We start from the raw sequence: 11,991 nt of genomic DNA, 5'->3' as shown, positions 1-11,991 counted from the left end.
CACTGTAAAGAGTCCAGGGCTGTGATGGTATTGTACTCAGCATGAGCATGCTTAACCTCAAACCTTCCACCATGCGATATTTGCAGTCAGCCGAGCATGAAGAATCTGTGCTCAACGCGATTGAATCGCGATTCGAACTCTTAGTAATATGAAAGCTGAAGCAAGAATAGAAGCAATTCCACCGTGAAACATCATGGCGGACCTGCACCGAGGGGCCCGCGCCTTACGTCATGAGCCTGCCCCGCCGCTTAAGCTCAACAACTTCAGAAGCTTCCATTGAGCTCTAAAGTTTACACCTCTACAACTTTTCTTCAAACTTCCCAATCACAGCAAATAATGGCGACTACAGTGCTTGTAACAGGCGCAACCGGCCTTCTCGGCCGCCAGGTTTTCGAGCGCTTCAAGCGCTCCGGATGCTTGACTGTCGGCCAGGGCTTTTCCCGCGCGAACCCGCCGACAATCATCAAGTCTGATTTGGAAAGGGAGGAGGATATTAAGGGGTTGCTGGATGAGGCTAAGTATGTTGATGATTCTGTTTTTGAGGTTGGTGATTGAGTCATGCTAATGCGCGCTTCTTTAGGCCTCAGATTGTTATTCACTGTACGCTTCGCACTATTGATTGAAGATAGGCCATATCACTTTTGATACGGGATTGACAAATTATTTAGGTGCTGCCAACCGTTTCCCCGATCTGTGCGATAAGAACCCTGAGCAAGCGCGCCGAGTCAATGTCGATGCTACTCGTATACTCGCGGAATTAACAGCAGAACGCAATATCCTGCTTGTGTATATATCGACGGATTATGTCTTCCCTGGAGGCGAAGGAGAGGCGCCGTACGAAGCCGACGCAGAGACGAAGCCCCCGAACCTGTACGGTCAGCTAAAGCTGGACGGTGAGCAGGTTGTGCTGGAAGCTACCAAGAAGAGCGGAATGGGTCTTGTCCTTCGTGTACCAGTGCTCTACGGCACGGCGAACGAGAACTCTGAGAGTGCTGTCAACACTCTGGTTGACTCTGTTTGGAAGGCGCAGGACGAGAACGCAGGCGTGAAGATGGACGACTGGGCGCAGCGGTACCCTACCAACACGGAGGACGTCGCTCGCGTGCTCCGTGACATTGTAATCAAGTATCTCAAGGAGCGCGGCAATATCTTGAAGCTCCCTAAGATTCTTCAGTTCTCTTCAGAAGACAGGATGACCAAGTACGAGATCTGCGAGAAGTTCGCAGAGATTCTAGGCGTGCCTCTGAACGGGATGATCAGCAACAAAGAAGGCAACGACCCGAATGCTTCGGTCCAGCGACCGTACGATACTCATCTCTCGACGAAGGTGCTAAAGGATCTCGGAATCGATGTCCAGACCGTGGGATTCGTCGACTGGTGGTAAGTGCCCAATGCTCATATTAAGATCGACCACTGTGTCGCCGCAACATCGGCAAGGGCTAACGCGAAGACAGGCAAAAACACCTGGAGACGCAGAAGAAATGAGAATGAGGCGACGAGATATGAGCGATGCCTGAATCTGATGCATTAATTGATGGATAGAGAAAATGTAAAAAGCAATTTGCCAAGCATATAGTAGTAGTATTATCGGTGAACCGAGAGAGACAGAAGCACTGGAGAGGACTCTGGAAAAGAGAACCGAGATGAGCGTAGGGCGCACAGCGTATGAGAGGACAGAGATATGGATTTGTGGCCATTGTGTAGCGCCATGGCGACTAGGCAGTCTGGACGGGAATAATCCCAGTCAATACTAACCTGTATTTTTTCAATTCAGACTCAAGAATAAGAAGATACCCAGGTGGCTGGAAGAGTACTCTGTAAACAGTCAGTGCTGATCGGGCTTTACCGCCAGCGCAAATCACCCGACGATCGGACTAACATTAGAACAATCTCTCCTGATCGCCTGTGCGAGTCTGGAGTCTGCCAGATGCATATTCAAATATTGTCGCTGCAGGAACAGCTCACACGGCCTGGTTTCCGTTATTAATTGCATGTCCAAGGCCACGATAGCGCCAGCCTAGACCACCACTGGCCACTGACGAAAGGCCTTGGAAACCTGTTCTCCATTATTCCTGTAACAGGGACTGTCACAATGAGACTCTCACTCTCGAACAGCTGTTCCTACTTCTGGCTCCACGAGAAGCACTAATTTCCCCCTTGCGCAGACTTTCTCAAATCTGAACACAAGAGAGCAGGTGGTCCGCACTGCAGGTCTCAGGGCGCAATCCGATTCCCTCTTAATTCTCCGCTGCCTATACCAATCTACCCTTTTCCCGGGCGCCTCGCTGGGATTGAAATACCCTCCTCGTTCTTGTTTTCCTGTTCTTCCTGGATCCAGCGACTCTTCTTACCAACCTGACCTCTGTTCTGGCTGCAATCAGGCCACTGAGTATGAGAGTCGTTGGAACGCTTGTGAAACATCTCTGCAGGCTTTAGGGGCAAACATCTCCCTCTCACTCCCCATCTGAGGTCGAAGATCCGATTGCCCCTTCTCAATTCTCCCACTCAGGACTTACCGAACTGCGTTCGCATTTGCAGCTGCATAATTGCCGTTGTGTTCTGTTTTGTCCACTAGTGAGTCTCGGCTCTTCCTACGGTTCGCAGACGGACGGACTCCCAACCAACGCCGCATGCGACAGTCACGCGAACCGCTCCTTCGTCGAGTATTCCCTCTATAGCCCTCCCAACCCCCCCCCCGGCGACTTCCAAAAACCATCGTGACAGGATCACAAATACAATGGCCACTGAGACGCAGGACTACACTGGGGTCGCTGGGCAGGTTCCCGCCCCCGCCAAATTCTCGCGGTACCGATCCGTCAGGAAAGCGGCCTCTACCACCAATGCGCACGGCTTGGGGATGTCGCCCTTAAACACTTCGATTCCACCCGTACCTACTCGTCAAAGCGCTTCAGCGACGCAATCGCAAGATGGCGCCGATTGGTATAGCGGTTCCTCTACAACAATCAAGAAGAGCATGTCACGGTACCGTCGCCAAAAACCTCCGACGACGTCCAGCTCCGCCGATGCGCCTCCGCCTCCTCCCCTGCCCATACCCGCCGAACGAAATATCCCTCCAACACAACCTCCGACGGCTGTCTCGGATGAATACCCCCCGCGACGACCCTCAAAGGACACCCACAGGGTGGAGCCAACCCCACGGGGAAGGCTGATGGGTGCGATGCGATTAGATACACGTGCGAAAGGACTGTTTGGCGGAAATACTTCGAGCGACACAGATAACGAGGAACGCGAGAAGGATAGACAAGATGCTATGAATAGTTTGACGGGTGGTTGTACCGAGTCGCCGGCCACGCCAACCAGTCGCCAGAGGCCAGCCACCCGCGGCAGGGCCGCGACAGATCGCGAACTAGTTGATAAACGACGCCAGGTTGACGACGCCTCGAGACGCCATTCGCATAACGAGCCAGTGCGGAGATCATTCAAGGATGCTATGAAGTTTACGCGCACAAAGGACAAGATCAAGAAAGCGTCAGACACTGTGGAGGCTACTGCGCCCGCAATGATTGACGCGCCTGTGTCTGCTGTCAACGCCGGCGAGCGTCAAGTAGTGGTGCAGTACAAGAAACATTCTTTGAAGCTGAGCGTCAGTCCGTCTACGTCAGCTCATGATATACTCGTGTCCGCCTCGCGAAGTATATCCGAAATCAACCCGTCTCGCTTCATTCTCATAGAGTCATTCACCGCTCAAGGTCTGGAGCGACCGATCCGACAGTATGAATGTGTTAGAGATGTCATGAACTCGTGGGCTCATGATGGGGAGAATACGTTGCTCATTGTTCCAGCTCCGAGCGTCGATGCACTAGACTTTCTCTCCGCAAAGACTGTGCCGACTCTTCCGCCCATGGACGCAACATTCCACATATACTATTCTCAGAAACCACGGAAGTGGGACAAGAGATACTTGACAATACGTTCAGATGGTCAAGTGACCCTTTCAAAGAAGGATATGGCTAAAGAGCAGACGAACATCTGTCATCTCTCGGATTTTGATATCTATTCACCAACACCGAGCTTCCTGTCGAGCAGGGTCAAGCCCCCCAAGAAGATCTGCTATACCATCAAAAGCCAGCAGAAGGCGAGCATGTTCCTTACGACAGAAAACTTTATCCATTTTTTTGCTACCAACGACAAGTCAATCGCCGATGGCTGGTATAGAGCCGTCCAAGGCTGGCGCAGCTGGTACTTGATCAACAAGCTTGGGGCGGGTCAGATTGATACCAACGACGAGCGCGAGGTAATTCCACAGGAACAACCCCAGATTCAGCAATTCAAGCCTCTGGTAGCAACAATGGACACCCACTTCGAGCAAGACGAGCCTCTCGTTGCACGGGCGCGAACAAAGCATATGCCTTCGCGAAGGAGATCCCGCGAGCACGGCCCACCGCCATCATCTTTCCCAAAATCTCTCGCCAAAGAATCCGATACCAGCCCAACTCATTCATCCGATGAGTCGCCCTTTGCTGCTACCAGCCTGCTCGGCCGAACCTACACCCTCCGCCACAAAGCCATGAAAGAAAGAGAAGACCGCGAAAAACGCGAAAACGACGTCCTATTCAGCCAAGGACTCGTCGGCTCTGCCATCGCTGCACCCCGTCAACAGTCCGCATCGGGCCCAGAAAGTCGAACGAACAGTCTCACTTCCGCTCAACAGCCCGAACTAGACTCCCTGCTCAAGCGCTCTCAGTCCATCAAACAGGCCCAAGGGCCCAAACCCCTCGTCGACCTCACACCCGTCTACCAAGAACCACCGCAACACACCCGCAAAGGCCGCGGCGTAACAGTCGAAACAGGCGGCCCCCTCATCGACGCCGCAACAGGCATAGAATCACCCGGCGGAATCAACGTGCCCTCCTCAAAAACATGGCGCCGTCCACCAGTCCCATCGATACCAGCAGCTGGAGCAGCAACAGGCGCAACAAGCACACCACCACCCCCCGAACCATCAACATCAACATCTGAAATCCGCACCCGCAACCGCTCAAATACAGCCCGTAGCACTACAGGCCAAGGTCGGTACCGACAGCATAATGCTACGACAACAACACCCTCCTCCCCAACATCCTCGCCAGACTACGATTCCCCGCATGAAGAAGGCTTTGCCCCCAATAGTCTTCTCGCGCGCTCAGGAACAGTAAATCAGAATCCTGCCACTGGTGCACCGATTGGCCATGGTGTTGCGACGGGTGATCGCAATGCCACGAAGCCGATGTTGGATGTTACGCCGAAGAGTCCGTTTGCGGAGGGGAGTTTGTTGAGGGGTTTATAGGAGAAATAGATGGATGAATGGAAAGGTGGATGGGTGGATGGGGTTTACATACCTATTATGAATTTATGATACTTTGTTCTGCTTTTTATTTAGGATAGGTCGTTTGCTGTGATGCTATAGCGTCTGAAATACCATGTGGTTTTTGTTTGAATTCTTTGCTTTTGTCAATCTAGGACTCCTCCGTAAGCATGCTGTCTTTCTATTCCTTGGCTCGCCGTACTGATATATGATTCAAGGACAGGTAATAAATGGGAAGTATGTTCTGATTAATAGAATATAGAAGACGATTGGTTACTCTCGAATCTTGATTGTTGTGCTGGACCTACTGCAAACGAAGAGTCTACAACCTCTATCTCGAAACCATGCGAATCACCAACGAATATCAAATTATATTGAAAAATGAATATATCCTCCAAGCATCCCCAGTACCTAGAAGACGACCAAGCTAGATAAGATGCATAGCAAACGGGACCTAAACCCTGTTCCCAAAATAAGAGTACCCCCGTTCAAGCATCCCCCTCGCAACCCTCGTCCTCTCATCCAGATCCTCCACCAAAAGTCCCAAAACCTCATTCTGCAGTCCATTCCTCTCACCATAATTCCCATCGCCATTCTCAAAAAAGACCCGCGCGTACATCGCCATCGCTAATCCCTTGCGGTCACCACCCTTCAACAATTCACAACCACGAGCCCACCGTTCCTCCGACCCCTCATACTCCACCGTCCACTCACTGTCCTTATCACCAGTAACCCTCTTCCAACTCTCAAACATATCCCTCTGACTCACCGCAAAACTATCCATGTAAACCGGCTTGTTGCGCCACGCACTAACGCTCGGCGCCTGATCATCTTCATCCTCCGGCAACTCCTTGAGGCTCAACAAACCAGCAACAGCTCGCCCACATTGCTCCCAGGTAGAAACATTAATCGTCGTGTTGCCGTCATTATAAAATGTCACCTTCTTATTGGCAAAATCAAATCCGAACCACTCGACGCCATTAACGAGACTGAACTCGTACCAGAAGCCGCAGACTAGCGCGATCCAGGCCAGTCCCTGCCCTTGACCCTGCCCATCCTTAGATACACTCTCGCAAACCTCCTTAAATCCCCCGTGTCCTGGAATCGGAATGTCCCGCGCCATAGACTCATTTGTGACATCCCACCCGTACGCATTCGGCATGACGTAGGGAACCCCCGCGGCGGCTGCAGCGCGAATTAGTTTCCCTTCTGTGTCCGGTGGTGCGGTCACGGCGAGGGTGATTATGAGGAACTGTTGACCGCGCAGAGCGTTCACGAGCGACTGTTCACTGTCGTAGTCGACTTCGACGCTCTTTATGCCCTCGGGGAGCGGGTTGACGCTAGAGGACCGGGTTAGGGCTGTCACGGTGTGTAGTCCTGTTTTGAGAAGTTCTTGGGCGATGGGTTTGCCGATGGAGCCGCCGGCCTGTGGAGGATTTTATGTTAGCAACATGGTTTATGTTTAGAGGAGGGAGAAGTAGGGCTGAGACATACACCGACGATAGCAACGCGCTCAATGCGGTTCATGAAGCCGGCGGGCTGATCTTTGGCGTATTTCGGGGCCATTTTGTAGGGAAGTGGAAACGGATGGTGGTTGTAGTAGCAGGAAAAATATGATTGCTTGATGGCTTGCTTAATGCTTGAACAAACCCATTGACAACCTGAGATACCACCACCCTTATATACCCAATGTCACACCTGGTAATAGGTAAGGTAGTAGAGAAAGCACGACGGGGTATACAAGCCCCAAGCAAGCCAATGCCGGCCGCTATCTCCGACTCCCCACACCCTTACAATTCTACCTAATCGAGACTAAACAAGCTTGCGCACTCCACACCTTACGGTTTTCCCCAAACTGGCTCGCGGCGAGCTTGCATCATAGTAGCGCATTTGTCAGAATCGGTATATCGGTACCCTGAACCCTCGACGTGGTCTGGTTATTGTGGTGGAGCATAAGCCCTAACTTCCCCATCGCGGACTTTATCAAGAGGAGATAAGCGGAGTTAGTACCATTCCCCCAACCATGCCTGTTCATGTGGGACTTGGTCGGCTTCGGGGTTGGCAAGTCCGTGGTCATAGTAGGGAGATATGGACTTTACAGAGTAGATCCAATGGAAGATCTTACTCGGTATGCGTTGAAGGTGCTCGTCCACTTAAGGAGGTACCTACCTGTCTAGGTGTTAACTACCATCCCTAGGCCAGATCTGACAAGTAGAAGGAGTTACCTAGGTCACTATTCTACATGAGTTCTAGTTCGGATTATAACTTGGAAACTATATGGAAGAACCTTCTCAGGAAGCACCAAATAGGAGCCGTGATTATCCAACCCGACGAATATTGCTGGCCCGGCGCGAAGTTGTCATTATGATAAGAAACGCACTCGGACGGGAATTGTGGTCATTTGGAACTTCAATCAACGGGGTTACTCTTATAATGCATGGTTATTAAGCCTACGAGCTTGTCTAGGTTCTATATGGAAGCGGAGGAGCCCTAGGTAGGTGGCCTCGACTGGGGTTCTGAGTACTGCGGGCCTGGTGAGGGGGTGCCAACGTAGGCAGGTAAGTACCTACCTACAGCTGTTGCTCAGTATTTGGTTCAGAAAGAGATCTACTACCTATTAAAATATCATATTGATGTGTAAGCTGTAAGCTGTGGTCTTATTTATGCAAGGGCCTCGGTTAGGTACCATCGTACCTTACTCCCAGTCTCTGCATACCTAAAAACCAAGCACAGCCTTACGGCACCAGGGGGGCAGGGCAAAGGTCCTTGCCCCCCTGGTGCCGGGCAAGATCCATCTAAGACATTTCAAGGGGTAGATGCGGATCCGGAACTCGCCTGCGAGATGGGAATGTTGCAGTGTACCTGTAGGGCTAGGGCTAGGCACCAATATTCTAGAACCCAAGATGCAAGGGGTGAGGTCATGGGTTGATAGTTGTCAGGGGAGGTATGTTTAGGGTAGTATTTGGATTCATTGAATTCAGTGCATGATTGCGTGATTGATTGATTGATTCAATTCAATTCAGTATCTCAACGACAGACATAGACGTCGGGTATCAAGGCCAAAGAAGAGCGAGAGACAAGGTACAAGTGAAGACGAAGTAGAGTAAATGTCAAAATCACAATTAACAGATATCGATCGCTCGAACGCTATCTAAACTCTGAATGAAGCTGAAGTCTATAACAAGGCACCCAATGCAGACCGTATTCGGTAAGTAAAGTAAGAAGGTAAACAGGCGAGACAATCACCGCTGCTGAGACCTCTGCGACCTCAGCGTCGGCTGCCGCCGCATCGGCTCAGCGTTAACACCCGTGTTAAGCTCCGTATTGCGCTCTCTCGCGTCCAGCGCGGAGGTAGCGCCGACGCCTTGCTCAGAAAATGAATTCGACTGCTGTCGACCCAGCGAGCCTATTTGGCTGAGGTTCGATGCGCGACGACGCATCCGTTTCTCGGCATCGAGGACTTCCTTTTGGTGTAGGGATTCAGAGGGGAGGAGGATGGCTCGGTCGAGGGAGTTGGGGAGTCCACGGTGTCGACCGCGGATTTGCATGGCTATGATGACCAGTGTTGAAACGACCTTGAATTGACTGACGAAGGATGTATTCACGCCTGGGTAGCCTAGTGACAGACCGACTGTGCCGTAGGCGGAGACGACTTCGAAGAGAACGGACCAGATCTGGAAGGAGTACTGCGTTGTGTCTTCGAGGCGGCCGCCTTCGACGATCGTGATGATGAAGAGACCCAAGCAGACATACCACAAATCGAATCCCAGCTGACGACGCAAGTGAGTACCGATGTAGCTTGGGGCGGTCTGGGTGTCGTCGTCGACGTCTTCGTCGTTTTCAAAGACGCCAAGACTCTTCTCTTCGTAGACGTTTGTTCGGCGGAGGGAGATGGCGATGGGAAAGACGGAGATGTACATCATGATCATGTAGGAAACCTGCACGGCAGGATGAAGATCGGCGATATTGATCACGGCGAATCCTGCAGTTCGCGTGCAAGATGCTTGGAAAAGGCCGTCGAGGATCTTGATGCCTGTGGACAACGAGGTCACGGTGGGGTCGTTGAGATCCAGAATGATAAAGAAAATCAAATCAATTCCGTTCAACAGAACAAGAATGGCAAACAGCCACCAGGTCGCGTTCCGCGGGAAAAGAAGAGTGAAGCATCGCCGGGGATGATCCAAGAGAAACTTCAACTCCTCCCAAAGCGGTGATTCCTTTGAAACAATCATGGACAGCGTCCAGATAATAAACCTTAGCATGCAAGGAAACGCCGTGTTGCCGATGATGATGAGGAATGTCAGTAACAAAAGAGGAAAGATGGCGGTCTGGAACTGCACCATCGAGTCAGGGACAAGATTGAATCCGACATCGTTGAATGCAGACGCAGCAGTGAAGAACGCCCACCATGGACGTCCCTGGCCAGCTGCCTTGACAACCTCGCCCCAGCGGGTTTCCATGATCCAGGGCAATAGACAAACCACTCCGAGAGCATGGAACAAGACATAGTAGCAGATCAACACAACGGCCAGCGTCTTCAATGCGCGATACTCGATACCTCCAAGCTCATCACGTTGCTCCTCGGTCAGATCGATAAAGTTGGAGTTGCGGCCAACTGTAGCATCCCAACTGAGATACGGCAGGGTAGGACGGTCTCGTTCCACAGTAAGAGATCTGAAGATACCAGCGAAGGTTGGCCTTCTGTTCGACCGACCCAGCGGCGTAATATCGTCTTCGTCCTTGGTCTCACGAACCGTAGGACGCGTATCCAAGCGGGGAAATGTAGAGTTTCGTGTCCTAGACCGCGGTAAGTCCGGCTCGTTAATCGTAATGTGCGGTCCATCCATGTTAGGGGTGTTATCCCCAATATTTCGCGGACTCCGCGGCTCAGACATTCCAGAAGTAGTCTTGGCAAGTTTGTTATCTTCATTCTCCTCCTCTTCCAGAACCTCCGGTGCACCACCGCGGTCGTATTCTCTCGGACTCGGAATACGCAGGGCTCCCTTGTTCTTCCGTTGCTTCTCGAGGAACGCAATGTGGTGTTCCGGGTCAAGCTGCGCAGGAACTCGAAGGCTGCCGAAATCCCGATTGATGGTGTTGTTCAATGGTGTTTGCGTCCCCTCTTTGGCCATAGTGCTACCATTCGAAGTGGGCGAGACGGACTCGGTATCGCTTTCCTCGGGCGACTTGGGCGTACGCGATCCATCGTTGGGCGATTGATTCGCGAAATCGTTGCGCAGGACCACAATTGATCGACCGCCTACCCCCGCTTCTTCCCTATCAAGCGAATGTGAACTCTTTCCCTCACTGATTGTTCGGAGTCGGGATTTGGTACTTCGAAGAGCGCGGGCGTCTCGGACGACATGCTGGAATCGTTTCTCGAACCAGTACAAACGGATAAAGACGAGTGCGGTATTGATGAATATGGGAGTCGTGAGCATCGAGAGAAAGTATAGGATAACCTGCTGATAAGTGTAAAGCTTGTTGAAGTCGACGGTGTTCAAGCCGCTCTGCGTGGCGGCGCCGACGGAAAAGAACAGCGCATCGATATACTTCAACTCATTGCCCGGGTAGATAATGACAGACACAATCAGAGACAAAGCAATGATGTAGGTATAATGGATGAGAATGAAGTTCAAATGCAAGTCCTTCAACCACGGTATGCGGGCCTTGTGCTGCGCCAGCTGGCGCAGGAGAGTGGAAAACATTCCGGGGCGGGCGACGGTAGCACCGTCGTGGCACGAGGAATCGCGGAGGGACGAGGGTTATATATAATTGTATTTCGGTCGGAGAATTTGCGCAAGGAGAGGGGGACGAAACGATGTTCTGTAGCAATCCAGGAATGCTTGCTGATCGGCGCCCACGCGAGACGGACGGAGCTTGCTGGCTGCAATAATGACGGTCGCAGTGCCGATCTCTCAACCGATCGAATCGAAGGCGAGGCAAGGCTTGTGTTAGCCCCTGGTCATGATGGGGGAGCAGCAGCGGAGTATAAGTTCATTGCGGAGGGAGGGCATTGTGTGGGTGTCGAGGGAAGTGAAGAAGAGAGAAAGGAAAGGAGGTGGAAGAGGTAAGGAAGAATTAAAGAACGCAAAGGTGGAGCAGTGGAGAGTGTCAACGGGCCCCAGACTCAGGCAGAAAGAATAAAGATTCAATCGCCATTCAGATTTCAGGTCCGCTGCCAACAATAAATAAAGACTCTGATAAGCAAAAGTACGCGCTCAAATCTTTCAACAGCGCAAGTCAAAAAAAGAAATGCAGGTCGAACAAAAGGGAGACAGGGATGTTGCGCTAAGCAAGTTGTCGCATGCTGCGGCGCCTGCTGATTCGGTGGTTCTGCGATCAGCTCAACATCCATGCGGATCCTGTCAATACTTGACATGCTTATACGGCTTTGCATGCTTATAATGAGCATTATTATCATCCGCTTCCATCGTGAAGTGTCTCAAACTGCATGCGGTCTGGCCAGACTGCCAAGCACAATGCGGCTGTCCACTCTTTTCTTCCCGGATCCGGAGTGGCGGTGCAGGCCCACCTGAGTGGCTGACCTCTATACAGTGTACTCTTAATGTTCTGTAACAAAGACCATCCAGAAAAAGCAATTTCACAGCGTATCGCCTTTTTGCATAATCCCAATAGCCGGCCCCTGTCCCACGCCTCCGAAACAATCAACAAATAGCGGTCTC

General features: G+C 51.7%; 4 protein-coding genes across 4 annotated transcripts; 2 read left to right on the top strand and 2 right to left on the bottom strand.

Annotated features, from left to right (window-relative positions):
- The first annotated feature begins 295 nt into the window (after positions 1-295).
- Positions 296-1,926, top strand: BDV14DRAFT_170234 (dTDP-4-dehydrorhamnose reductase family protein). The gene is made up of 5 exons (XM_073768177.1): positions 296-518; positions 581-600; positions 669-1,380; positions 1,455-1,815; positions 1,880-1,926. The coding sequence occupies exons 1-4, from the start codon at positions 337-339 to the stop codon at positions 1,483-1,485; spliced, it is 945 nt and encodes a 314-aa protein (XP_073630184.1). The 5' UTR covers positions 296-336; the 3' UTR covers positions 1,486-1,815; positions 1,880-1,926.
- A 653-nt stretch (positions 1,927-2,579) lies between these two features.
- BDV14DRAFT_32851 (uncharacterized protein) lies at positions 2,580-5,391 on the top strand. Its single transcript, XM_073776556.1, has one exon. The coding sequence runs from the start codon at positions 2,738-2,740 to the stop codon at positions 5,285-5,287; it is 2,550 nt and encodes an 849-aa protein (XP_073630183.1). The 5' UTR covers positions 2,580-2,737; the 3' UTR covers positions 5,288-5,391.
- A 305-nt stretch (positions 5,392-5,696) lies between these two features.
- BDV14DRAFT_207671 (aromatic alcohol reductase) lies at positions 5,697-6,918 on the bottom strand. Its single transcript, XM_073775187.1, has 2 exons — positions 6,800-6,918; positions 5,697-6,731 (listed from the first exon to the last, which is right to left on the bottom strand). Exons 1-2 carry the CDS (start codon positions 6,869-6,871, stop codon positions 5,760-5,762), a joined length of 1,044 nt encoding a protein of 347 aa, XP_073630182.1. The 5' UTR covers positions 6,872-6,918; the 3' UTR covers positions 5,697-5,759.
- A 1,175-nt stretch (positions 6,919-8,093) lies between these two features.
- On the bottom strand, positions 8,094-11,688 carry BDV14DRAFT_170229 (potassium ion transporter). Its single transcript, XM_073768176.1, has one exon. The coding sequence runs from the start codon at positions 11,011-11,013 to the stop codon at positions 8,548-8,550; it is 2,466 nt and encodes an 821-aa protein (XP_073630181.1). The 5' UTR covers positions 11,014-11,688; the 3' UTR covers positions 8,094-8,547.
- Positions 11,689-11,991: the final 303 nt, after the last annotated feature.

Source organism: Aspergillus stella-maris (assembly GCF_047715825.1).
Source record: "Aspergillus stella-maris strain CBS 113639 unplaced genomic scaffold BDV14scaffold_15, whole genome shotgun sequence".
NCBI lineage: Eukaryota > Fungi > Ascomycota > Eurotiomycetes > Eurotiales > Aspergillaceae > Aspergillus > Aspergillus stella-maris.
Note: the sequence above shows the minus strand (reverse complement) of the source record. Positions and strands in the feature narration are given on the sequence as shown.

What these genes read in the sequence shown, in the direction of transcription:
- BDV14DRAFT_32851 (XM_073776556.1), top strand. Translation starts at nt 2,738, where the DNA reads ATGGCCACTGAGACGCAGGACTACACTGGGGTCGCTGGGCAGGTTCCC.
- BDV14DRAFT_170234 (XM_073768177.1), top strand. Translation starts at nt 337, where the DNA reads ATGGCGACTACAGTGCTTGTAACAGGCGCAACCGGCCTTCTCGGCCGC. An exon ending in GCCTCAGATTGTTATTCACT is followed by an intron (nt 601 to 668) that starts GTACGCTTCGCA and finishes CAAATTATTTAG; the next exon opens with GTGCTGCCAACCGTTTCCCC. An exon ending in GTGGGATTCGTCGACTGGTG is followed by an intron (nt 1,381 to 1,454) that starts GTAAGTGCCCAA and finishes ACGCGAAGACAG; the next exon opens with GCAAAAACACCTGGAGACGC.
- BDV14DRAFT_170229 (XM_073768176.1), bottom strand. Translation starts at nt 11,013, where the DNA reads ATGTTTTCCACTCTCCTGCGCCAGCTGGCGCAGCACAAGGCCCGCATA.
- BDV14DRAFT_207671 (XM_073775187.1), bottom strand. Translation starts at nt 6,871, where the DNA reads ATGGCCCCGAAATACGCCAAAGATCAGCCCGCCGGCTTCATGAACCGC. An exon ending in AGCGCGTTGCTATCGTCGGT is followed by an intron (nt 6,732 to 6,799) that starts GTATGTCTCAGC and finishes AATCCTCCACAG; the next exon opens with GCCGGCGGCTCCATCGGCAA.